Source organism: Opisthorchis viverrini, assembly GCF_000715545.1.
Source record: "Opisthorchis viverrini unplaced genomic scaffold opera_v5_104, whole genome shotgun sequence".
Taxonomy (NCBI): domain Eukaryota; kingdom Metazoa; phylum Platyhelminthes; class Trematoda; order Opisthorchiida; family Opisthorchiidae; genus Opisthorchis; species Opisthorchis viverrini.
In genome coordinates, this window is record NW_008751762.1 from 1,389,289 (window position 1) to 1,413,720 (window position 24,432).

At 43.7% G+C, this 24,432-nt stretch overlaps 1 protein-coding gene across 1 annotated transcript; it reads left to right on the forward strand.

Moving 5' to 3' along the window:
- On the forward strand, nt 1-20,601 carry T265_13815 (hypothetical protein; the record flags this gene model as incomplete). The annotated part of the gene is given in 5 exon segments (XM_009170627.1): nt 1-102; nt 110-268; nt 7,184-7,285; nt 18,064-18,274; nt 20,377-20,601. Coding segments are annotated over 5 exon segments (702 nt in total).
- Between the last annotated feature and the right edge of the window lie 3,831 nt (nt 20,602-24,432).

Here is a 24,432-nt window from a genome sequence, read left to right on the forward strand (position 1 = left end):
ATGGATTTGGCAAACATTTTGACACTCGGATTTCCCAACATTCTAGCTTTTCTGCTGACCATTCATCCTCAAAATAATCTTCATCAATCCTATTTGTGCATTGTGTCAGTGTGTTGACATCTCTGCTGCTGAACATTGCGAACGAGGCAGCTGTTCAGAATCTGCGTACGGTTTACATTCGAAAAGATCCTGTGTTGAAAAGCCACTGGATTCATCTCCATGGTACAAGCCAAATGGATTCGGCCAATTGGGACAATATTCACTTCATGTAAGTCATTGAACCGACAGTCAACAAAGCATTCTTCGTTTGCACGAATGTCTTCCATTTATCCAATAACATGTTCCTACGATCTCTGCACTATGTAAATGTACCCCTCATTTTCATGACTGCCGATGGTACTTCAGTGCATGCTTTGAATCAATTAACACTGGAACTATAATAGAAAGTATTCCAACCAATCCTATCTGGTCAGTCCGTCTAGATCGAACATAGCTCCTCAACGCAGCAAGATTCCCAGACAAACGAATCTGGCTCCTAAAGTGCGTAAAGAGCTCAACCTCTGATCCATTCATCGAGATCGCCAAAATTATAGTAAAGCTCGATCACCCAAACTTAGGATGACGTTTCCCTCTGTAATGATGAGAAAAACAGCGTAAGCATGTGTAACACAAGACCGAATCTTTTGGTTCTCAACAGGAGAAAGTTTTGAAAACGAAAAGTCCCCCAACCGGGTCATATTTCATTTGGACGGTCCGGTTGATGATTCCTGTCGAAACAGAACACTGTGCTTGTTATGTCCGCCTAAATTCGCTTTAAAGTACTAACATACAGGCAATACCGAGAGTTATGGCAGCTGGTTATTCCGATTCATCATCACCATCGGCAGCATAGCACCAGTGTTCAACACTGAAGCTTCGCCGCCGTACAATTCATGGTTGTACGTATGCTGGGATACTTCCAGGGCGCCCACACCTTGGTCGGGTCCCCGACCAAAGCCCTTGGCCTAAAAGCCTGACTGCAAGGCAGCGGTGTTTAGCGGTAAAGGCATTAGCATTTTTATGGTACAAGTCGCCACACATGTTCCAACTCTCAAGCTGAAAGGGCAGGAGATTGTGCTCTTTAGATCTCCAACCATTGACGAATCTGGTATAAGAGACTGCGGGTGTTTCAAGGACACCACCAGTATAGCTCAGTGGGGCGCGGAGGCACACAAACCGCCCCTCCGTGGTAAGGTCTAGAATTTCCTTGACGGTCCGATTACTCCGATTACCCATTCCTAATTGTGTTACAAAACTGCGGATGGCTCTTGATAGGTCCAATATAGTGAAAGCAGCACGTGCATACAAATACCCGGATTTCAGGGGGCTTTCTTCAAGCGGCACTTTCTATGGATTGAAATTTTGTGCGAATACCACATCGTGCTTATCTCGTTGTTGCGTTTTTTCACTACTTTACCCGTGTAATCTGCAGAAAATGTTGCATCTTCTTCAAGGATAGGCGTACGGCGAGTATCAACATGTCCGATAAGGTGTTTCATGAATTGCTAACAGCTGATGTTATTATCGATTGCTTACCAAAAACGTCTAAACATTTAGTCCAACGCCACACTCTAACGGTCACCGACTCATCGCAAGACAAGTATGGATCCTTAATATAATGTCCACAAAATCGATGCCACGTTGGTCCCTATTAGGGAAGCAGATTGCTGAGGGCTTCTTAGTAGTGCTCACTTGTACCGAGAGGACATGTTGCATTGTTGTTCTTGGTTTGATAACAAAAACACTTTTTAATCAGTAGAGTTCCATAAGAAGGTGTCTCCGTGCCTGGTCGGTTTGACGATTTGAATTCTCTGCGTTTTTTACACATTATCTCCACAGCAGTCCTTTTCGTTTGACATAATCTCTGATTCAGACTAAAACTAGTGAAATATGTATCGTAGTGAGGAATTCAGTAAGTATTCTTCTTGGATTTCTGACCGGTCATTTAGTTTCCATTTTGTCCACCCAACTCCTCGCCTGCCGATGATACTTCAGACATGCATCAATGCACTGAATTCTCAGGCAATCTGGGTTTTTTTAAACAGCTAGTCCCTGTCCCTGAAACCTCACGTGCACGTGCAAACGCCTTCATATCAAACTTCGTCGCACCATATCCCACAAATCTATCACTGGATCAGGTAGTAGACCAATAGCGTGGTTAAATCTATTGATGATGTTGACCGGTGCATGCGCTCGCCTCTAATAACCCCTGTTCGCCCAGGAATTGGTCTAAAAAAGTCTAGGTTGCAATCAGGCGCTGGCATATCCTTACACTGGTTTGGTGACTTTCCCTACTTGTCCGCTAGAGCCATGCTTGGATTTGTATGGTATAATGACGGAACTGCTTTGCACAACACAAAAGCTGTACAACCTGTTTAAAAGAAGCGTGGTGTGCATGTGTAAAACGAGGTTTTGTGTAATGTCATAAAAACAAACGATTTCAAGTAAAAACTTTGGGAGAGTTTAGCCGAACCACAATGATGCGATGATCAGTTTAGGAGTTTTATTGTTAAAGCTGAGACCTATCGACGTTTCCGAACGCCCGAAACTTTACCATTTGTCATGACATGTGAGAGTGCATTCACTTGTGACAGGCGCGTGATTCAGCAAGCCCAGCACAAAAGACAAGTAAAACCGGCTGCGAACCGCCACATGGGCCGATCAAAACGTTTATCTCTGTAATTTTCACGCTGGTTAGAAGTAATTGTGGTTGTGCAAGGTAGTTTTAGGTGATAGGCTACAAACAATCGGTGAAAGAATTAATCGTTGTCCTTCAGCCTGGTTCGGGGGCTTCCGTAGTCAGACTTATAAGGTGGGACCGCTTTCGCGCAATGCACGAACGAGGTTTGATACGAGATGAAAACTCAATTATGCCACTCTAGGGAGAAAGAGTTGCCGATCTAGCTAGTTAGCCAAGCCAATAGTATAATATGAAGACTTCAGTGTATATTCACAGATTGGAATGATAATACAATAGACGTGAGGCCTCCGAGGGCAGCCGTAAGGTGTATTCTATTATTATCATGTGTAGCATATAACCTAAACAGGTCGTTTATGTGACCTACGCGGTTCATTCTCATTCTGGCCACATAGCTATAACCAGAGAATTCTGGGGATTACTGAATGAATATTGATCAAAACAATGGCTGTATTCATGTGCCTGGAAGGCCCTGACCTTGTGTGTTTTTGAGTTGAACCTGCCCCAATTCCTCCTATTGTTTTTCGTTTTTTGCTGATGTGCGCTTGGTTCACAAAACTGTATGTCACATATCCGCAATTGTTATGTCTTGCTAAGATCTTGTGCTCTATGTCTTATCTAGCTGTTCTTGTGGGGTTGCATCCTCGAGGAAGAATATCCGCAGGAAAGTCCATTCCGAGAGACGGAGAATGAGAGTACCTATGATGCATGCTGCATACACCGCATGGAGATGTGGAGTTTTCAGCAACCTTATGAGTAGTACATTACAAATAGAGATGTGGAGTTGTTGCATCGGCTTAAAATTAGCTAGACCAAATCTGCTCCGTCAGAGTGCATTATTTTAGGCAAGCAACGGTTTCAGTATATCATGATGAGCGGGCTAAGTGATTTCACATCTGCAATGGTTATTGATGGTTGCTTTGTTCTGTGGACTCACATGAGGCTTCAGAAATAAGCTATTCGTTGTTGTTCCACGACTTGAACGGTCATGATCCTAGCGGTGATAGTCAGTGGCTATTAGTTTGGCCAAAGATGAGCGGTCGAACAAGGTCAGTGTGGCTTGTTGGCTCATTCAGTAGACAGCTATTGATGTGAAAGTGGTATTGTAAGCTTTCTGTGAGTGACTTCCAACTTCCACCATTAACTCTAGAAGCACGTACTAAGCATATTCTTGGTACATGGAGTTTCAGTGGATGACTGGGAACAAAAATCACGGTTGGGGCATCGCATGCCTAAAGTGCACTTTGCGATATCCACGAGACCTGATTTTTTCGTTTCGTCATGTAGATGAAGTCAGGTGACCCAATGCAATTCCTTGCTTTCTAACTTTGAACAGACTGTCTTTCCTTCAGGGTCACTGTTCAAGGTCCGTCAGGTGATCCAACTCACCCAGATATCCGGTTGCAGGTTATGTCTCTCTTGCATAACCTTTCTGAATCATTGGGGTTCAACATTTCTTACTATGTTGCTTGAAGGTGCTCAAAAGGGAAAAATGAGGAAGTTTGCGCATTCTAGAATATCCCAATCCAACGGATTGGTTGTTTTAGTTGCTTCCAGTTCTATGTCGTGCCGCAAAAACTGAAAAAAATCGTTGAACTGTAACACCTTTTCGGTGCCTAACTGTCATGCTACCAGAAGGGAGCATGAGAGCTGGGAGACTGCCAGGTTGCCCAAGCCTAGACAGGGAAGTCGAGAGGCATAGATCGGGTTCGAACCACGGACCATCCAATCAGTAAATCTGCGCTCCAAGGACTGAGACATCTCGCCCAAAAACTGAACAGTGTTGTGGGTTCGTCACGTAAGTCAGCGGCCATCTCTTGTGCATCCAAAAGCGTCTACCATCTATACACCCCGCGACAAAATTATAGGACCACTCATATTCTTCATTCCAGGCAGATGGAATTCAACAGCCTTTAGTCAAAATGCGACTGATCCCATCGGGAATCAAACCAATCAAACCACACGCGAATAACATAACACTCGAGCTACCTCCTCGTCGACAGAGCTTCTGGTGATGGTTTTCGACGATCTCGCTTCAAGAGCTTTGTATTTCACTTTGGCCTGCTTCTAAGCGGGCGGATCATATCTTGATTGATCAGCCTCCATTTTTTTATCTTAGAACGTCCGCATGATGACAAAGTGGTTCACGCTTCTCGTTTCATCCTGTACGGGCTTTTGTTCCTTTCGTAAAGACATCGGGCTGAGTAAATTGTGCTCCTGATCCCTACCTGATTGAAATTCGATTAGTTATGCCGGCGCAGTGAGGTTAAAACGGTAACAATATCCATAACCACATAAATAATTTTGTGACCAACTCATGATGTGATTTGCAGACCGATAAAAGCATACCTTACTAGGCTCTGATACAATGTGACCCGGAAATATCATCGTAATCTCTCTTGACGAATCCATGAAGCGGAGCCTTTATTCTGTCGTGTCCCCTCTCCATTTCACAAAGTTCTTACATCAAGTAGCCTGACTTCCAGTAGGATCTGTAAAGTTGTATCCATTAAAAGCTGAGTTATGATGTAATGTATGAATGTCCTTTACCGTCTTGTCGGGTTTACACTGAGCTACATCCGTGTTTACTGAAGTTTAACATCAACTTAGGTGATTTTACAGTAGTAACTTCGGGGCATTGGTGTCCAAGATAATAGTCGGACTTGAGTCACTGCGGTGATCTTTTTTCATGCATTCTGCGTTGTATGAGCTCAACGGGATGTAAAAGGCTGAGAGATCAAAATATGTTTTCGGCGCCCCGATTTAAGAAAAAGCGAGGCCGGTAAACCACAGGTGATCCTCGGATGAACCACACAGAGCTGCCATTGGAGCATCATCTTCCACAACTTAGAAACTAACGGTGAAGCAATTGGTACTTGGGGTCAGAGGCATTTCTAGCCTCTCGAGATTGATGGACAATTATGTTTCTTTTGCTTCCTATACAAGCATCTCTTGCATTCCTATTGATCCTTCTTTCCTGTTGGTTGCAGCACTTTCGGAGCCTGTACAATTTTGACATCGTAGCTTTAACCCTAACGGTACAACGCCAAAATGGTCCGGTTACAACGTGACATGCGTCATTTGCTCCATGTGACCCCGATCTAATCCACCTTTTGCGATTGTCTGGTGCGGTTTCCAGCCATTGTCCCGAAGTTTCAAACATAAATTCGCTAAATTAGTTTTCCGGTTGTCTTCCAAATTGTGTTCGGCTGCTTTCCGGGGTCGTCGGTACTCGCCATGTAACGTCAACCTTTCGATACAATAATCGTACTAAATACCAACGTGCATTCGGTAGACTCGTCTGTCAAATCCGGTAATCCCATTCGGTTGCACCGGTCTACCAAATATACTCATATGCCATTGATTAAGTGTAGCTGTGCTACATAACGAGAACGCTTATAATAATGTTAGTTGGAATTGTCGCACACCACCAAACTATCAGTGTGTACCAACTGGCAGACATATTGTGCACGATCACCCTAGCTTCTAGACTCTGGACTCACTATCTCAGGAATCACCAAGATATATTTGATCAACCTGGTGGTGGCATCAATTTGATCAAGTTGGTTTAATCAGTTAATCTGTCAGCTATAAACCGTGTATAATAGGCACATCGGTTCCAACCTCCACAGTTTAGATCACTTTGGTTTCAATCAGTTTGGTTTAAATACGGCCGAAAAGACAGTGCCCAAAACTGCATTATTCTACTGTGAACCATCATCATTTTGTTGCTGTCTAGCTCCTTTAACTTCCTATGACCTCTCTGTCACAAAACAAACCGTAATTTCTGACCTAGAAGACAACTTCTCATTTGGCCCGATTCTTCTCTGTCTTTTAGATTCAGCACCACAGGGCACTTGGGATCAAGCACAACATAAAAATTCCACAGTTCTGGAAACCCAATTAAAATTTAATTATTAGGATTGGTAGAAGCGTTTAGTTCACACTTTACCGTTTCGATCATTAAAAAAAGCGTTCAGCTGTAGCATCCTTCCGGTGCCTAGCTGCCATGCCACCCGAAGGAAGCACGAGGGCTGGGATACTGCCAGGTTGCCCAAGCCTAGAGACAGGAGAAGTCGAGAGGCGGAGGTCAGATTCGAACCGCGGACCTTCCGGTCAGTAACTTCGCGCTCTAACCACTTGGGCCATCTCGCCCCTTCGATCATTTTACTGCCAACCGAACTTGATAAACACAATCTTACCAGTCTTGCATCGTTGTGAACGACCCTTCGTCCCGTGGATGTGACCAGGATCTTTTCATACCAGCAATTAAAATTGAATCGCCGTCATTTATAGTTTTGTTTCAGACGAAGACGGATGGTGCATTCCCAAAATCATAAGCAACGCGTTTTTTCGTGTGAGGATAAGCTGGCTGTAAACTTATGGTCGATTGTAACGTGATCAGCTCATGTCACTTTTCCTCTCCTACATCTTTTCACCAGTCAGCTACCCAACGAACCGGCCTTCGTTCACTGGTTTTCTCGTGTTCACTTGGGCAGACGGTTCGCGGATCTAATCATCGTTGATGGACTAGAAGGATTGTTTTCAGTGAGTGTCGCAACACGATGTTTTTTGTTAATAAAGACGCTCACTGGTTCTCCAATACTTTCCTCCACATGAATTCACTCTGCTCATAATTTTGTTCGGAGATATCTTTCATGTTCATCTAGATCGGTTCATCTAGGTACGTAAAATCCACTCAAATAATAGGTATATCTTCAACAGAACGTTATCAACACCAGCCTAAATATAGTCTTCCCATACAGCTCATCTACCCACGACAGCTACTCATGGTGAATCGTTCTGATACTAACAGTCCAGAGAAGTTCATGACAAAGTAGCCGAATACGCTAGCTCTCAAAAAAAGACTAAATGCAAGAGTATTTCATTTGGCTACCAATACCTGGGTTCAGTTACCTAGTTAAGGAACAGCTTTCTACTGGGTCTCTCAATAGCTAATGTAGAGAGCTTGTCTCCTCAGTCGTTGTCAGTATGTAAAAGGTAGTGACGATAATTTAAGATCAGCTCTCGACCTGTTTCTGCCAACGTTGCCTCCGAGCGTCTCATTTCTTGCATTATCCTGCCATTGGTTAGGCAGGGTGTCATTCGCAATAAATATGGCGTTAAAAAGCGACCCATTATTTGTTTCTCTGTTAAATATATCATCACTTTCGGCTGTGGCTTATCCAATTTGAGACAAGATTACGAACATCAGAATCCACACAGCAAATACGGAAGCTTTTAGTGTCGTTCATGAATCTGCGTAGACATTTAGAACACGCTGTAGGGTTGTAATACGTGATTATAGCCAAGACAGGTTTAGGTGATATTGTTGATACAGCACCTTTCCATGAGTAATCTACAGTGCGTTTTATGTTTATAGTATTGCCGATATTGTTCCTGTTCCAAATACAATAACACTATGAAAGCAATCTGTCAAAACTGTCACTATGGTAGAAATGAATGACTGCCGAGATGTGCATGGTGCGAAAACACGCCTAACGGACCAATTAGAAAACGTACTGAAGATGATGTCCGGGTATAAATTGTGAATGTCACAAATGATCGGTAGGGGATGGCGGAGTGAACAGAAATCGTTGATCAATAGCATGGACAACCAAGTAGAGCCTCTGCGTGGACCTGCTCAAATCCCAGAGGGAGTATGACTTCCCACGTGAACCTAAGCGTTGGATCCGGAACGGTGGACGATCCCTTCAAGAATACCTTTTCTCCTCGGTCAAATTCTAAAGCAGCGTGCAGTGCGTATTCCCGTCAGGACTGATTCGAAAGTGGAAGCTGTTGGTTTGCACAGCGTGGAATACAGGGCAGCCTCCCACCGAAACCATAGTAGTGTGCAAATGGGCGTAGTTCGCGAATTTTTTACAATTTGGATTCAAGTAGGACAAACAACTGACGGGAATTCAGGGACCGCGTTTACTTGATAAGCCCGAAGTGGAAGGATGAAATGAGTCTCGGGATACCAAAGAGCTTCCCGCAACCTTCTGAATTGTGTTCTTCGACAAATTCCCTCCCAGTAACAGAACCGCTGTTCTATGAAAGGTCCTGATAGGCTTGCAATTCTTTCAGTTTGTTACCGCTGGTCAGTCGCTTCCATTAGAACATGTAATTTTCACCCCCAACTTTCAGTCGGGACACTGACAACTCTGTCAGCAATCTTGTTTGGGCATCTAAGAACATGTCGAAACATAAACATTAAATACATAACATGAGATATTACGGACGAATAGACCGAGTGAGGCGATATTTTATCACATGAAGGGTGCAGTCGGCATTTTCCAGTTTTGTTCATTTCAGGTCAAGCCGCTTACGTGGATATTATTGATCGTTGTGTAATATTTTGTCGTATTCACGTGTGCTTTCGTCCTGACCGTGAAACCAAAAATCTCACACCGATCAAGCTATTTGTAGCTCGGAGGAAAAATAATTTCGCAAGGTGAGTGAAACTTCTATCTGGGAAGTCGTCACTCACTCAACACGTGACCATGTTATATAGATCCCGTGATTGAAAGATGGGTTGTGCTATATCCTGTCTAAGAGAGTGTTAATCAACCTACTGTAGTCCAGAAGGCTGCAATACAGTGCTTCTCAGATTTTCAGCAATGGGTTGGCCTCAGCGACAGGACGAAACTTCAGTTGATATAAACGTTGCGCTCTGTAAAGCATCCGTAGCATTTTCGAACGCTTACAGTAGTCTCACGCAGGAGATACCAGACTGACATTTAGATAGGTTCTCCTTTGGTTCCTTTCTTAACATGATCTATCGAAGGTAGGACTACCATAGTAGGAAGAACTGGGTACGTACTGCGTAAATTCCTGTACCACAGAGTTGCCAAACAACCTATGTCTTAGTTTCCGATACATGGCCCTATGTAGTGGCCGTCCGTTGATGAGAGAGACAAGTCTGATTTTTAATACTGTCGCATTTTTGAGACGGGTTGAAGCCTCATTGGGAATATCCATAGGGAAGGACTAAATAGTTTTCGACCTCGGTCCATGTGAAATTGATTACCTGAGGAAAATCCGTGAACTATCTCCAATTCTACTTCGCATTGTGTTTGACAGGCGTATAATAAATTTACGGAGTTACGGAATTCGCCACATCGCATATTCATGCAAACAACTAAGACACTTGCCAACGCCTGACTACACTGAACGACGTAGGCCGACTTTTTTTTATCAAAATATCCCAACAACGGAGACGTAGTTCTTAGAAGTTGACTGAAAATGACCAGTAACTATTGTGTAAAGCAAGCTTTTGTTGTCATCCGCTCTGCATAACTTTTGCGTGTGTGCTGATTACGGTCACGTTAGTCCAACAAGCCAGTCTCAGGTGTGTTTCGATTCCACAGGATTCCGAATCACGTATTTTCTTGATGTGGCTGGTCGTTCAAGGCCGCAACAGCTCTTTTGTACCGTTTGAGTCATATTGTGACCTGGACACTGCGCTTTATAGGCCTCGTTCTGGGCATAAGCATGGCCCGCAACTCTGAGTGTTTCACGAGCTCATATTTAATGCTTTTTCATAAAAGTATTGGCTTGAAGTGCCCGTCGCGAAAGAGAACAAGCAATATTTCGACTTCGGAAGACCATGATTGAGACTCAACTCAGATTTTTTTAATTCCTCAAAATGTTTGTCAAAAGTAATTAGATATGCGGGCCTTGATCACGATATACAGACTGCGGCGAGAACCATCTTAAGGGTTGCTTCTATGTACTCCCTTTTGCAAATCGTTAGCGCACACCTACTGAGTAGCAGGCGAAGCTGTTTCAAGTGGGAACCATACTTGAGCTTCCATATGAACTGACGAATTTGCCGACAGCATTTACGTAAACAAACCATCATGCGACGCATCCCAACCAGCTCGAATAGTGAGAGGATGGTTAGGATCCAATGGTGGCATAAGGTTATCTACCATGAATTCCATTAAACCCAGTGAACCGACGACTCGGCTTCTGTGACGGAGTACGATCATAGAATTCCAGTGAGGTTTGCTTGGTTTCTGTAAGAGTCACGTAGGCCATATTGGAAAAAGCTAGATGGTAAAGTTAGGTGAACCTTGTGTTGTGAGTAGTTTCCTTTATGAAAATATACTGCGATATCTCGAATATCGTGCCAATTGAGTCATGAGGCGGCCTGTGTGCAGCACATTCAGCTGGAGGACAGCATAAACGAGAGATTCGATTGAGTCTCCCGTGAAAACCAAATTGATTTGCAAATGAGTGTATTTCTCGAAAACAGTGCAATTTGGGTTCAAGTAGATCATAAGGTTGACGGAAACTGGGGGACTGCGCCTACCTGATGAGTTCCAAGAAGGGCGAAACCGATCGTGGGCTGTCGAAGAGTTTTCAGCAATCTTGTGAGTAGTTTCCTTTATAGGTGGCCTGCTGTTTAGGAGCTATTATGCGACTGTGAGTATATGACCCCTCCAAGTCTTTACAGTTCAATCCAGTTTTTTTGGCTAGTCCAGGAATTCTCTTGTTCACGTACAATGCAGGTAGCCGGAATTCATGCTACGGGAGAAAGTCATGTGAAAATTGCTAACCGCATGAAGCGGCAACCCGCGGCTACGATCTGCCGGCTGTCAAACAGGATAGGGTGTGGGGGGGTTAGGAGGTTGTTGCGTGTTTGGGATAATGGGTACAAGATTAGTCTAAGGTTTACTAGCTTTTCACCGGCAGTCGGTTTGCGAGCTACTTTTGGAAGAGAAACACGTCGTGTCCGCTTTTTAGCAGTCTTACACAATTCGTACTACGGAATGAAGCGAATGATCTGTGTCGCTGAGTGAAATAAAACCTTCAGTTGTGAAAAATGTCTATTCCAGAGTGTTTCGGCTCTGTGTCTCCCTGGTGGGCGGGTTGTTGTTCGAAATATTGGAAAATCTTTTGACAAACAAATGAGAAACTCAACGTCTCTAAGTGCTGGATGTTCCCAATCCAGTTTTACCGTAAACGCTACCGTCAGCAATGGAAGTTCATATGAATCGGAAATATCTTCGAGCCCTCACCAGTAGTCACACGCGGGAACATCTGAAAGGAGGACAACGAGCCACATACTATTAATGAAATTTCTCACTGTGAGACATGAGTAAATTGACAGAGCACACATGCCAATAATAATACGGTCGGGTTGTCGATTTTCTTTCATTTTCGTTGTATACGAAGGAGTCCATCGCTTCGTTTCTTTCCTTTCGTGTTTATATTCTCTCTGGTACTTTTATCAGATTGTTAACTATTACTTGACCTTCGCGTGTCCGTTAATCACTCTATGGTCTGGATACTGAGCGCCTAGTTTGACACCAGAACGTAAATTCCAATGTAGGAACTTTTTGTCTTTATTCTTGTGAAATTTTGTTAGGTGCACTGTTTCCTGTCCACATTATTTTTCTTAGATCCTATTGTTGTTGATTAACCGGGTGTACAGAAGCTGACATAACCCCACATTTTTTTCATCCCAGTTAGTGTACTCACAGTATCACATTTGTTGATCAACTTTCAGTTCAACTATTTGACGTTTGAGGGTTCTCGCGCAGCCCAACGTGACATAGCTGACTGCTGTACTGCCGAATTTTACTCATTCTGGTTCTTAATAGGTCCTTCACATCATGTCATCGGTTCAGCCCAACTGATTTTATTTCTTTTGAACATACAGTACTTTCCCAACAAGCAATCTCCCTCAAGGGTGCTAAATTATTTCACAGATATCTATCCTATTAAGAGTGGTGACACATACGGAACTGTTACGTTTTCTTTAGCTGGCCAAGTCTGTCTTTCGTTGAGAGGGTGTGATGAAATTGATCACTTGGACAGCATTATACGCCCAAAGATTTCACAAAATTAAACGTCTCTTGTTGATAAATGGAACTGTTACGTTTTCTTTAGCTGGCCAAGTCTGTCTTTCGTTGAGAGGGTGTGATGAAATTGATCACTTGGACAGCATTATACGCCCAAAGATTCCACAAAATCAAACGTCTCTTGATTGATAAATGATGGGCTATCGTTTGTTAATGAGTCTTATTTTCTAGCTTCATTAGCCTCAATACGTTTCAGCCATGCTCTCCGTGTTCGGTAATGATGCTTCGTTAAACTTTCGGTCGATCTACGTAGCGAGATAATGCAGGAGCGCCAGAAACATTGGCTGTGGAAGCCGACTAATAAATCCTAGCAAATAGCCAATCCACTGCTCTCCTTTCTGTTAAGGGATGAACTCTGTTGCCTTCCGGCTAGTAACGCGAAGTATGTTTCTCGAATGGATGGGAAATCTCCGATCCAAAATCGTCTCATCAACAGGTTTATTTTATGTTATTTCTTCACGGATGGGGTAATTTGGCAGGCCAAACAGATGTTAGGGTGTTGAATTTTTGGGACATTAAAAATTGAATGGTTTATTCCTCTGGTCATGACAACTCATACAGACCCTGTGTCCGCTTCATAAGTAATTCTCTTCTATGATAAGATTTAAGCCCCTTTTCTCAGCATTTTAAATGAACCAGTCTCTTGTTGCCATGGCAATCAAAACACACACGTGCCATCTGTAGAAACTGGGTAGGACTCAAACAACCACTGGGCTGTTCATGCTTGTAACTTTGGAGCAGGTGTACCAGACAAACCATCGTTGGAACACATCACGTGCCCACGGTTTTTATCATGTAAAAACTTAACTTGGGCGTGGTGACCTTACTAGGCATCCCAATGATCACGCAGCGTGTTCGGGTATGCCTTTTCTTTCCAGCCTTCCATTCGGTGGGACAGTGTGTTCCAGAGCTATATCACAACGGCTAAACGGTCTGTGTATTTGCAAACTAGCTGGCTTAAAAACGGTTGTGAGTATGTGGCCCAGGTTCCTTACGGTGTGTACCAAATTTCGGGATATGGAAACAAGATTTAGAGTGTACAACTTCAGACACAAGAAGAGTGCAAGAATGCATCACCGAAGATCAACTATGTTAATGAGTTAATGGCTTGTCGTATTTCTCCTGCACATAGACTAACATGTTCATTCACTTGAAACAGTTCAAAGTGGTCCCTCAAAACCATAGGAAAGGCTCGGCTTCTGGAGGCAGTTCCTGCAGTTTTGTGGCAGTGTATATTTCCTTCTGAAGTTGTAAGAATATAGTTCGGTCAATGCGAATCGACATAGAGGATGCAGTATCGATTTCCGAATCTTTTAATCATCGTCAAACTATGGGTAATCTGCTAAGATGTATCGAAAGATGGAATATAAATGCATAACAGAAGAACCAATGGGAATCAACGATTTCCGTATTATGACTCGCCAAACGACAGATGAACTCAGAATTGAAACTACCAGAATTGACTGTGTTCTATGAACCAATCAAAAGCAAGGAAGTCGGACCACAACTCGACAGAGATCAGCAACGTCCCAGTAAACACCCGGCGAACATGAATCACCATTGGCTAGTCACATTATAGGTATAAGCTCCTCTTGTGTAAAATGTATAACTGCAAGCTGAAGAGAAAGGGACATCCACATAAAAGTACATTTATGATATCCTCAAATAGCAGCGGAACGTTTCCAACCCGTTTTTCAAGCTCCGTAAATGGGCCAGCAAATAAAGACTTCACCTAGATCCCAACATTTTGCAGTTACTTGGTTCAGAAACATGCAGTGCGCAAACGTGTGTAGGGACGTTGCATACCCAAAAACCGGTTCATGTTAAAGTTCTTGCTGATCCTATTGGGTTCTAGTGTAAATGGGGCGTCCTTGGAACTAAATGTTGTTTGCGAAATCCTGTCTGAGAGTGAAAACAAGAGTGGTAACCAGTTGGTAACGGAATATCATGCTGTAGTGGCCTTAATTGCGCCACTTAGAAAGATTGGTAGGTGCCATCTACTGGATAGGTGACCGGTCAATAATCATCGAAGATAACTGGTCACGCTCTCCAAAGTCATTGATCAGTCTGCTCCATGGGCCGGTCTTTCTAGTTTCAGACCTTGCGATCTTTTCAATAACTTTCATACCTGCTCCCTAGTCCTACTTTCAGTGTCTTTCTTTTTGTCCGTAGACATCTAAATTAAGGCAACACCAGTCACTCACTCGCAATCTGGCTCAATGTTGCCGTTTGTGATGGTAATGATGGCGATAACCACCACCGCAGCAAGAGGACCAAGGCCTAAGATCGACTCGGTGGACAACGCGACAGAAAGTTGTCGTTGTGGGTACATTATTATGCGTCACACTGCTCGGGCCGGTCTGCTTAGGCCCATACGGGAGCACTAAAGTAGACCTACCTAGTAGCTAACAATGTGAAGTCAAGGTTCCACTCCTATAGAGATATACCATGCCAATGTCGCAAACGCGGTGACCACAAAGCGGCAATTATCTCTCGGTATCATTTCATGTTAGCTTTGAGTAGATGTTTGGTATATTTTGCTTGGATCCAAATGGCTGCTTACTTCGATTTTGTGTGTCCTCGAAATGTGGAATCAAATCAATGCCACTGGACTTATTACACTTAGACATGTCATTACAATCCGTTCGATTGTTGCGCACTTGATCGAAACTTGATCGAATGCCTCACCCAGACAGCAAACAAGTTAGGTTCCAGGAGAGGGAACCCAGAGAAATCAAATCAATGCCACTGGACTTATTACACTTGGACATGTCATTACAATCCGTTCGATGGTTGCGCACTTGATCAAAACTTGATCGAATGCCTGACCCAGACAGCAAACAAGTTAGGTTCCCGGAGAGGGAACCCAGAGAAACTAAAACTTCCAGAACGGCTGTTGTTGTAAGGACGTCCTATGGTCAAAACTACGTAGGCCACAAACCAGAGGGCTAATCAACATTTGACTCGAAAACCAACTTGTTTAAATCAAACCGCGATTCAAAGGAGATTCTTTTGTTGAGTTAATTACGAGAAGGCAAACGATGTTCTGTTAGCTGATCTGTAACTGGGTTTCTTTTCCAGTTCAGAGCCTCTGATAAACTAACCACCAATTTCAACCACAAGTTTTTGTATGTAATAGTCCGCAGCCTCATGTTGAGCATTCAATGATAGTGCTGCAACAACATTCGTTGGACAAGTTGGAAAAGTGCAGTTGTTAGTGCACAGGTGGTGATAGCCCTAATGCAAATCAGAAGGTGTATGTGCACTAATAGAAGTTTTTAGCATGGTTGCGATACGTATAAAAATAAATATCATTCAAAAGGGAACTTATCGTATGTGAGAGTCCCTTGGTAAAAGTCCGGACGGTGGGAACGTGTTTCTTCGCAGTATGGCTGCTACACTTGTTCCATGATTGTCCTTGGATTTGGAGTGTTTGGCTGATACCTTGCTCCCTGCGCGCGCGCGAATCTATGTGTGCTGACTGGGTTCGGTTTCCCTTTATGTAGGTCCCAGTGCGTATACGTGGGCGCGTCGGCACATGAGTGGTTGCTACGCCGACTAGGCGGTGCAGACAATCGATGTCCGATGGGTCAGCTTAATGCGACGTGTTTGTGCGTATGAGAAAAAGACAAGCCTCGCGATCCAGTGAGCGACTGTGAGTTGAACAGTCAAGTATGTGGGCGACTGGGCCGCCACACAGTCCAGTCTCTGTGGTTGGTGGTCAAGAGAACCCGGCCGCAATACAGTCAAGTCCAGCCCAAATTGCTGCTATGACCCAACATAAATACGAGTCCCAGTTTCCATTTCCGGCATCTTTCAACCGGCCACTATTGTTGTGATTGTCAATCTCAGGTGTGATTGCAGCCGGGCATCCCAAACACCTAAGGGCAGAAAGGTTTAGTTGATTACTGAATAAAGGTCTCCATGAAACATTGCGGGAACCAGTAAGGTTGCTTTCGAGGACAATAAAAAGTAGTGGAGTCAATAAACAAAGTGATAGGGAGTCGTGGGAGTTTTCTTTGAAGTTTGTTAGTAGAAATGTGTCTGTCCTGTTCCAGGATGTGTTGGCCAGTAAAAAAAAATACGTTATTGTCCCGCATCGGAAGCCAATGGTCATGAATATGGACCGCGTTTTCAGCAAAAGCAAACCCCGCATGAAATCGCTACATTACTGACTGATAACTACACTCTAGAGCCTGTTGTAAGTTCTGATAGGTTAATATCATGGACATCATTTCTCTTGTAATCCAAATCTGAAAGTTTCATTTTACCGAAGTAGACTATTCACTATGTGACTGATCAGTATTCAGAATTGCAATCTGAAAGCTTACCCTTCTATATCTGGATAACTACTAACTAACAAGGCATGGCGATTCGACCATAAACAATATTGATGTGACAACGTGGCTTTCATGGCCTTCCTGAAGTAATGTGTCAGTGTATGGTACGACCTAATGTGAATCAGCAAGTTACGAATAGCGGGAGACTGTCCTTGGTACCGTAGCCACTAAGTATTTACGAAAAAATCGACATTTGTCCCCAGCTGGTCGCATTGTGTGAGAGGACTCCATTGCAAACGACCGAAACTGCTCAGAGAATCCTTCAATGAGAAACAAAGTGACAGTTCTTCTGGTCACCAAACTGGTGAGCTCAAGGGTCAATCAGGTTTCTCCTATGACCAGTACATCGGTTAAGTGACGTGATGGGGGCTTCCCTAAATGGATGACCATTTTGATCGAACCAGGTCTTTACTGTGCTGATGTCATTTGGCGTTAACTTTCGAACTGGTGGTTCATTCATCGCCGATTAGCCAGGAGTCAGCTTTTCATTTTTTACTTCCAACATCAGTCGAGTGGATCGAATTATTGAACTATGGTTAATAGCCGAAACACTGTGCTCTTCTATGTGACCTCACTACGGCCTCACTACGATTCCTTCATTTACGTATTGAAGCTGTCAACTGGATCAACAAACCTGGTTGAATTATTAGACGTTCCTTAATTCAAAATTTCAATTCTCAGCTTTCATAAAGAGATTTAAGATAAAAAGATTTTGACATCCTACCTACTTGCTACCTAATTGAAGAATAGTGGCAGTACAGTTTCACGAACACTAGCGGATATCATTCATTCAAGCTTTCTCACTCATTAGTCCCCATCGAGTATGTTTTGTCCCACACTTTTGTATACAGAGACTTGAATTGGAGAAGGTGAATTCCAAATCTGAATTAATTCTCCATGCATTCTTCCTTCCTGTTTTCGGGGTTTACACCAGCTACTACACATCTATACCGCTGACCAGGCTTTTTGATGAAGCCGTTCGCGTAGCGCGACTAAGGAGCAAGACATAATGGTAGAATTTCGACATATATTCGTTCATCATTCTGCTTCGTTTTAGGCTTGGAGTTTGTAGACAGTTCAGACACACGTCTTTATTTTTGTTCTCTGTAAGCAGCCGGATCGAATGCGCGCATCAGACGTTCTGCGGCTAACTAGTCTCTTAGAAGATACTAGGAACTTCATCGACACCTCAACTAATCCAGAAGATCATGGGCATGGCTGTCGGCTCTTGGTAACCTGCTGTCTCCCAGTCCAGTCATCTGATTCGACGCATTCACCGACGATCCCTGTTCATTCACTGGAAGAGACGTTCATTTTTTCGGAAGGTGAATATTTTTTTATCGCCACACTATATTTTTGAAGTAAATTGTGGACAGATTCTCTGTTTTTCACACCTAGACTGACCGTATGTTCTCTTAAAAGTGAGTGAACCGTCTTCGAAACGGAGGTTCAGCTACTCAACCGCAACTCGAGTTATTCTGAAGTATTGAGGCCCCAGGTACCCTTATTGTTTTCAGCACTGAACTTCGGTTAGTTTCTTTGTCATTATAACTGAATGCTTGTCAACTTGACTACTGGACTTGCTACTACCAAGTTGAACAACCTGTCCGCCTTTTTTATCTCACCCTCTGGTGATAAAATGTTCCCCCGGGACAACTGGTATGAGGTGCGTCTCCCAGTCTGATCGGTCTGTGATCGCTCAGTTCCATTGATCCTCACCAACCAGTTGCCAACCAACATTTTGCACCCTGTCACCTTAGCTCCGTTAGTCGCTTGTTAGTCACATACACAGCATTTTCTGCACTAAATTAAAACGTGACCCTCTCCAACTGAGTACCAATAGCTGGTCAAAGGCACCTGTTGTGTTGTGCGCGGTGGCCGAGCTATGGTGGTTACGCCTGCACTGCGCCTGCCGGACTACGCGATAGGGAGAAGACAGAGAACTGCGGACACGGCTGTATTGCCAGGACAAAACGTACAGATCGTCCGCGTAAAATATATAGGGTGACTACTTGGCCAAATATGGTCGTTCACTTGTTCGCCAATGGTGGTGTTCCGGTCGTGAACATTCTTAGGCCCACTACGCTGGTCGTGTGTTGCTAAGCCGTTTGGCGAGAGCCGCCGACTCACCTACTTTCCGGACGTGTCGAACGGACGATGACTTTGGGGATGCGTCACTCTCTGCACATGTACTGTTTCTTCTGTCTGGGCGTGCCCTGACATTTCCCCCTTTTGGAAATAGATCGTGTGTTGGTCCCTCCCGTCGAAATTTCAACAGTGGTCGTTGAAAAGTATCCACAAATCTCTCGGCTTGGCCATTTGGTTGAGGGTGGTACGATAAGGGCTTAGTGCACGGGCTGCAACCTTCTGAGTTCCTCTTCCAAAACGAGTCAGGCACCTTTTTGATTATGTTCACTTTCGTCGCCTGTGTCTTGTAACAGATAGTATTCAGTGGCCTCTCCGAAAAGTTTAGCTTGTCAATCCAATCTAATCCTAACAAATCCAATCAGGACGATCGGACACATGACAAATGCCACTTACATTGATACCATCAAGAGTTATGGAACATTTGAACTCACCAGAGAGTTTCAGTAAACTTCCGGATGCAGTGCGAGCAACTTGTTTGATCCTGGTTAATGCTACGCTGCCAAGAAATTTCCAAGTTCTTTTTGAGATTATCGTAATGTCTGGTGCCGTGTCCAGCTGGAGACGCACAGGTGTGCTGTTAATACGCATTGATACGTATTTCCTCCTGTTTACGTGTGGGCGTTGATGAGTGGCCAGAAATACGTGAGCTTTGAGAAGCTTGGAATAGGAAGTTCTGGTTCGAAAATGCCTCTTGGGTGCTTGCCTTTTCTCGCCGTGACACCGGTCTTCTTTGTGTCCAGTGACGAAATGCCACTCACCACATTTCCAGCATGCCGAGGGTGGTTTCTTGTCACCCTGAGGGACAGCATGCTTCCGAATCGCACGAACAGTATTACTGGGATCACTTTCTTGTATCATGACGGTATCACGCTTCAGATTCATCAGGCGCTGGCATTCCGACGTAATATTCTGTAATGTGACGTCTGGGTTCTGCTCAATCTTGCTGAGGATTCTTGTTCTTATGTCTGTGTCTTCAGGAGACGTCAACCCGCACACAAATATAAGACACTTGAACTCATCCTCTGTCATGCTTCGGAGGTTGAAACGTTCACACGCCTTGTTGATTTTGCCGGCGTACGTAACCCAGTCTTCAGAAGCATTCTTGCTCAAATTCATACAGTGAAATCGACGGCTGAACAAGGAAGCCTGTTGTCCGAAGATTGACGATAGAATAGAGCAGTCTTCACACCCAAGTGATGATGCTTCTTATCTTTTATCTTCGTTGAAGCTAAGTCCTTTGTAACTTCATAATACTACCTGTTCCTTCTTATCCATACAGATTCGACCAACTGCTATAGTATATTGGGCCAAAAGGACCGCTGGAAGTTGAATTTAGAATACGTTGAAGGTGAACTTTTCTGGAAGACATTTCATCCTCCGCCAAACGTTGCTGCTATAAAAACGTGAACCTCTGTCATACGAAAGCCTGTTGTTTGGCTTTGTTCCCTTCTCGATGCATTTATTCCTTATATGTTGTGCATAGAATTTCTACGCAATATTTTTCCACATTCTGTTTTATTGTCAAAGTAAAGTCTTTCTATAAAATTGTGTTTATTTTTAGAGATAAATTTCGGTGAGTGAAGGTATCAGAAAAATGGATAAGACTTATTACAAAATCTACTAAACAGTTTCTCAAAAGGCATAGTTCTCCTAATGTGACAGGGACTCCATTTAACCAAATTAGGAGTTTTCTGCAGCCTTTAGCTTAGATGTCCTTCATTCGTGACCATGTGTGAACTCTAACATTATTCTTACTGCTTTCTCCTAGCTGAGTTCCTCCACCCAGTCAGCGACTTTTCAGTAATAAGAGTTTTGGAGATTTCAGCATTTGACCACGTGATAAGAATCCACTGACCGAAGGAGTGGTACTGTACACTAAGTGCGAGTTGAGCACACGAGTGACCGACCGCAAGTAGCCGAGCGGTTTATGGTTCAAACGACTAACCTGAAGGTCGTGAGTCTGAAACTCATTGAAGTTTCATGAGACGCGCACTGCCAATGATTCTCATCAGGGGTGAAACATCTGTACAGCGTCTTGGCTTTTCGGTATAGATTGACTTCACTTTCAAGGTGAAATCTCGACGGAAATTAGGGCTTTGTTGCTCGCGCCCTGCAATTGGTTTACATCCTCAGTAAAAGGGGGCCCATTCTCTTGAGACAGCTGTCAGGCCATCCAACGCGTCAACAGCCGCTACAGAGCTTTGTCATATTGTGAGGTACGCTTGGACTTACAAAGGTACGGCCGTGTTACGGAGAAAATGCAAGGTAAGGCTTGGGACACCATTTGTACTGAATCTCCAAGATGTCTTTTCATAAAGGAACTACTCACAAGGTTGCTGAAAGCTCTCCGAAAATACACTGTGATGTCTCGAATGTCGTACCAACTGAAACATGAGGCGGCCTTTGTGGAGCACGTTCAGTTGAATAGCATCATAAGCGGGAGATTTATTTGAGTCTCCGGTGAAAACCAAGTTGATTTTCAAATGAGTGTATTTGTCTCCAAGACACCTGACATACGACTATGCGGGTCAGGTACAGTAAGTAGGTTATCCTCCCGTCGAGGTTTGCATCCGCTGCCACATTTGTCCATTTTATCCGTGCTGATATAAATCTCGTCCAGGATACACCTAGTTATCTTACATTTGCAACCACTAAAGTGTTAACTGCGTCATGCGTTTACGCGAATGTGTGATGCTAGCTTTTTGTAGCTACTCAGTAGTACCTGTACCCTGTAGTGCTACTCTCCGTTCAAATAAATAGGCAACTTAATTCATATTACCTTCACATTTGACTGAGTTACATGGGCAACCCCTGTCTGTTTACGGTCCATATTCCGGTCAATGATGATTCGTGCCATAGTGAGGCGTTTTTCATGAATACGTTTACAACACACTTACTTTCTAGCCACAGTAGCAGGGAGAAAATCTGTCATTGGATTAAATTTCATTACGAGAAATGGTTGCATGGTCTCAGTGGAGACACTTGAATTTTCCTTTTTTGAAATGTTCTTTTCTCCTCGAGTCTGTTTTTCCGTAAAATGCGGGCTATGTTAATGAAGAAACGAGTAAACCGAATCCTTGGACGCAGCATCCCGTACTTGCAACATACTCTTATCTAATAAAAAAGGCAGCTTCGACTTTTTGAAGTTCTAAAACCGTATTCCCCCTTCTCTGTTGTAACGAAGAGACATGGTGAAATGTACTACTCATTTGCAAATTAAGTTGATGTCTGTGGTATTCGTCAACTGGACGTAATGTATTAAGACCGCCTCATGTTTCCGTTGGTATGATGCCCAAGACAGCTGAAAATATCGTGAACGAGAGATTCATCTGGAATTCATTTGGCTGTCCAGTTGATAGCAAATTAATTCTCCGTCAGTTACTAGAATTCGGTATTAAAATGAAACAAGGTTGACGGAAAATCGGGAACTCCCCTACCTTGTGAGCACAAGAAGGCCGGAACCTGTACTGGACTGTCTTGGATGTCCCAAGAACCCTATGAGAAGTGTGGTTTGTCAGTAGGAGAATGTTTGGGCGACCCAATATATCCACGGCATGAATCCCGTGCGCTGTCAAATTCCTCGTACATTCTAGCACGGAAAGCTCTGCATCCGCAGCACGACACTCGAGCCTAAACGAAACTAACACTGATAGTTTCATATGCTATCTTTGGCTGATTTCGGAACAAGATGCGACAACTGACAGCCGCCAACCAGTCAAATGAGTATCACATTATCCGTTTGGTCTTTGATTCGACGACTGTATGAACTCTGTGTTTGCACTCTCAATGGACTTTCATAGCAGGCCATTGCCATTATCGTTCAAAACATGAAACGCTTAATGGAATAACAGTCAACACCCATGAGGATGTCGCGTACACAAAAGTGTCTCTTTCCGAACATAGAGGAGAGGACCAGGTAGTGATTCGCTCACGATCAAGAAAAGCCTACGCAATCCTGAGTAGCTTGTTAGTTTTCTCAACACATCAACGGTACACTCATTCAATTACTTGGTCTTTTTGTGACTTGTGACTGGAAAATAAAGCCCTTATACATCCGTAAACTCCTTACTCCGTTTTGAGTCGCAACTTCATTATCTCAAACATAGCAGCACCTTACACGCCTCAGAATGGCCATTCTTATATCGAACAAATATTGTGTCGTTTGGTTACAGGAATACCGAACGCCTGGCACGCATGTCTAACTGTTATCATTCTGATCGACAGCCACAACTTTATGAAACATCTGTCTGGCGGACAAATTTCCGACTAGTCAACCTTCACTCACCAGTTTTGTTCGGCGATAAACGGATCGTGAGTACATGGTAAAAATTCGAATATTTGAGCTCCTTCAGATAATATTTGAGTTCGCACAGAGCGTCCAGGTGGTGCAGCATGCGCCCCTTGCGGTGTGAACTTTCTATTTGACCATCAAGTAGCACGATGTTTGAAGTTGCAGGGAACCCTGTTGTAGCTTTAGTTGATTTCCTCTGGGTGTGTGTCAGCTTTACTACCGGTGGGTCAGTCGCAGCCCTCAATATTTTTTTCCAATCAGGTCCTACGGTTTGGGTTTTCGGATTGTCCACATCTGTTCATTGGTACTTCATATCCATAATGAATTGTGTAACAATTTTTTCGCTGTAATTTCTAGTATACTGCACCGCATTTCGCTGCATTGTGTGGTGCTTTACTCTGTTGGATGGTACTGCTTACTACTTCTGTCTGTGGGCTCGGCATATATATATATATATATATATATATATATATCATGCATTCGTTCGAATCACGCACCTTAACGCTGTAGACATTGCGGTGCCTTGAGTTCTTATTGATGCTGGAGTAGGCTGTCTGTGACCATCGTTGAATAGACCAGGGAGAACTATGACTAGTACTAACTAGCCACATGTGTGCGGCTAGGTGAAGTTTATGTGTGCTGCGGGCCAGCTGAGCACCTTTCGCATGCCTTTTGTGTTTCAAATTTTCAGTCGTCCACACCAGAAAAGTGTACGCCATCAGTTGATCATTAGAAGTGTCCCCGTTCATTCTCTGATTTTATGGCCCATACATCTCAGCGCAAGCCGCATGTGACGGTTTCTGCACCAGGGTTCATCGCCTCCGTTCAGTTTGGTTGGCCCAAACTGTAAACGGATGCCGGCTTCATTAATTGATGTCATATATTTTTGTCAGGCTCAACATCCATACCCTTGTGTGAAAAGTTCTGATGACTAAATTTCGACGAGCAACTACTATTTCAGTAGCGTGGCGGAGTAGCTTGTGACGTTGACATTTATTCGACTTGCTTTTCACGAATCAGTACAAAAAGATTATCGCGAGGAGT